A 3196-nucleotide genomic window follows, 5' to 3' on the forward strand; every position below is an offset into this window, starting at 1 on the left:
CAAATATCACAAAAACGCAAATATCGCAAAAACGCAAATATCGCAAAAACGCAAATATGGGAATAATGCAAATATGGGGAAAACGCAAATATGGGAAAAACGGAAATATGGGGAAAACGCAAATATGGGAAAAATGCAAATATGGGGAATAACGCAAATATGGGGAAAACGCAAATATGGGAAAAAAGCAAATATGGGAAAAAAGCAGATATGGGGAAAACGCAAATATGGGAAAAACGCAAATATGGGGAAAACGCAAATATGGGGAAAACGCAAATATGGGGAAAACGCAAATATGGGAAAAATGCAAATATGGGGAATAACGCAAATATGGGGAAAACGCAAATATGGGAAAAAAGCAGATATGGGAAAAACGCAAATATGGGAACAACGCAAATATGGGAACAACGCAAATATGGGAACAACGAAAATATGGGAAAAACGCATATATGGGGAAAACGCATATATGGGAAACCTAGCAAGGCGCCATTACCAGTTATATTGAGATATTAACGTATCAACAAGAGCGATGTACACCAATAATGGATTAAAGTTAAGTATTACATCAACTACGTACTTTATTTGCTACTATAAAGTCCCTTAACAACTCCAGACCTCACACCAGTCTGCGTGAGCTAAAAGCGTCCATTTCGGCCTCCTCTAGCAACACGGTATAGGCTCTTCTGCCAACACTTCAGGAAAAACGCAAATATGGGAGAAACTCACATATGGGAAAAACGAATATATGGGAGAGACTCAAATATGGGAAAAACGAATATATGGGAAAAACGAATTTATGGGAAATACGCAAATGTGGGAAAAACGCAAATATGGCAAAACGCAAATATGGGAAAAATGCAAATATGCGGAAAACGCAAATACGGGAAAAACGCAAATATGGAAAAAACGCAAAAATGGGAAAAACGCAAATATGGGAAAAACGCAAATATGGGAGAAACGCAAATATGGGAGAAACGCAAATATGGGAAAAACGCAAATATGGGAAAAACGCAAATATGGGAAAATCGCAAATATGGGAAAAACGCACATATGGGAGAAACGCAAATATTAGAAAAACGCAAATATGGGAAAAACGCAAATATGAGAAAAACGCAAATATGAGAAAAACGCAAATATGAGAAAAACGCAAATATGAGAAAAACGCAAATATGAGAAAAACGCAAACATGGGAAAAACGCAAATATGGGAAAAACGCAAATATGGGAAAAAGGCAAATATGGGAAAAAGGCAAATATGGGGAAAACGCAAAACTGGGAAAAACGCAGGTATGGAAAAACGCAAATATGGGAAATACGCAAATATGAGAAAAACGCAAATATGGGAAAAACGCAAATATGGGAAAAACGCAAATATGGGAAAAACGCAAATATGGGAAAAACGCAAATATGGGAAAAACGCAAATATGGGAAAAACGCAAATATGGGAAAAAAGCAAATATGGGAAAAAAGCAGATATGGGAAAAAAGCAGATATGGGAAAAACGCAAATATGGGAAAAACGCAAATATGGGAAAACGCAAATATGGGAAAAACGCAAATATGGGAAAAACGCAAATATGGGAAAAACGCAAAAATGGGAAAAACGCAAAAATGGGAAAAACGCAAAAATGGGAAAAACGCAAAAATGGGAAAAACGCAAAAATGGGAAAAACGCAAAAATGGGAAAAACGCAAAAATGGGAAAAACGCAAAAATGGGAAAAACGCAAAAATGGGAAGAACGCAAAAATGGGAAGAACGCAAAAATAGGAAGAACGCAAAAATGGGAACAACGCAAAAATGGGAAATACGCAAAAATGGGAAAAAGGCAAATATGGGAAAAACGCAAATATGAAAAAACGCGAATATGGGAAAAACGCAAATATCGGAGAAACGCAAATATCGGGGAAACGAAAATATGGGAAAAACGCAAATGTCAGAAAAACGCAAATGTGGGAACAACGCAAATATGGGAAAAACGCATATATGGGAAAAACGCATATATGGGAAAAACGCATATATGGGAAAAACGCATATATGGGACAAAACCATATATGGGACAAAACCATATATGGGACAAAACCATAATTGGGAAAATGAAAATATGGGAAAAACTCAAATATGGGATAAACGCAAATATGTGAAAAACGCAAATATGGGAGTAACGTATATATGGGAAAAACGCATATATGGGAAAAACGCATATATGGGAAAAACGCATATATGGGAAAAACGCATATATGGGAAAAACGCATATATGTGAAAAACGCAAATATGTGAAAAACGCAAATATGGGAATAACGCATATATGGGAGTAACGCATATATGGGAACAACGCCCATATGGGAACAACGCCCATATGGGAACAACGCCCATATGGGAACAACGCCCATATGGGAACAACGCCCATATGGGAACAACGCCCATATGGGAACAACGCCAATATGGGAGCAACGCCAATATGGGAGCAACGCCAATATGGGAGCAACGCCAATATGGGAGCAACGCCAATATGGGAGCAACGCCAATATGGGAGCAACGCCAATATGGGAACAATGCAAATATGGGGAAAAACGCATATATGGGAAAAACGCATATATGGGAAAAACGCATATATGGGAAAAACGCATATATGGGAAAAAAGCAAATATGGGAACAACGCAAATATGGGAACAACGCAAATATGGGAACAACGCAAATATGGGAACAACGCAAATATGGGAACAACGCAAATATGGGAACAACGCAAATATGGGAACAACGCAAATATGGGAACAACGCAAATATGGGAACAACGCAAATATGGGAACAACGCAAATATGGGAACAACGCCAATATGGGAACAACGCCAATATGGGAACAACGCCAATATGGGAACAACGCCAATATGGGTACAACGCCAATAGTGGAAAAAACGCAAATATGGGATAAAACGCAAATATGGGAAAAAACGCAAATATGGCTAAAAACGCAAATATGGGAAAAACGCAAATATGGGAGAAACGCAAATATGGGAAAAACGCAAATATGTGAAAAACGCAAATATGGGAAAAACGCAAATATGGGAAAAACGCAAATATGGGAAAAACGCATATATGGGAAAATCGCATATATCGGAAAAACGCATATATCGGAAAAACGCATATATCGGAAAAACGCATATATGGGAAAAACACATATATGGGAAGAAACCATATATG

The 3196-nt window shown here is 37.7% G+C and overlaps 1 protein-coding gene across 1 annotated transcript; it reads left to right on the top strand.

The window, feature by feature from the left end:
- Window positions 1–2321: 2321 nt before the first annotated feature.
- LOC126249120 (uncharacterized) lies at window positions 2322–2927 on the top strand. The gene has a single exon (XM_049950771.1). It carries the CDS (start codon window positions 2322–2324, stop codon window positions 2925–2927), a length of 606 nt encoding a protein of 201 aa, XP_049806728.1.
- Window positions 2928–3196: the final 269 nt, after the last annotated feature.

This window comes from Schistocerca nitens, chromosome 3, assembly GCF_023898315.1.
Source record: "Schistocerca nitens isolate TAMUIC-IGC-003100 chromosome 3, iqSchNite1.1, whole genome shotgun sequence".
Taxonomy (NCBI): Eukaryota; Metazoa; Arthropoda; class Insecta; order Orthoptera; family Acrididae; genus Schistocerca; species Schistocerca nitens.

Excerpts from the sequence above, each read along its gene's own strand:
- LOC126249120 (XM_049950771.1), top strand. The coding sequence starts at position 2,322 with ATGGGAACAACGCCCATATGGGAACAACGCCCATATGGGAACAACGCC.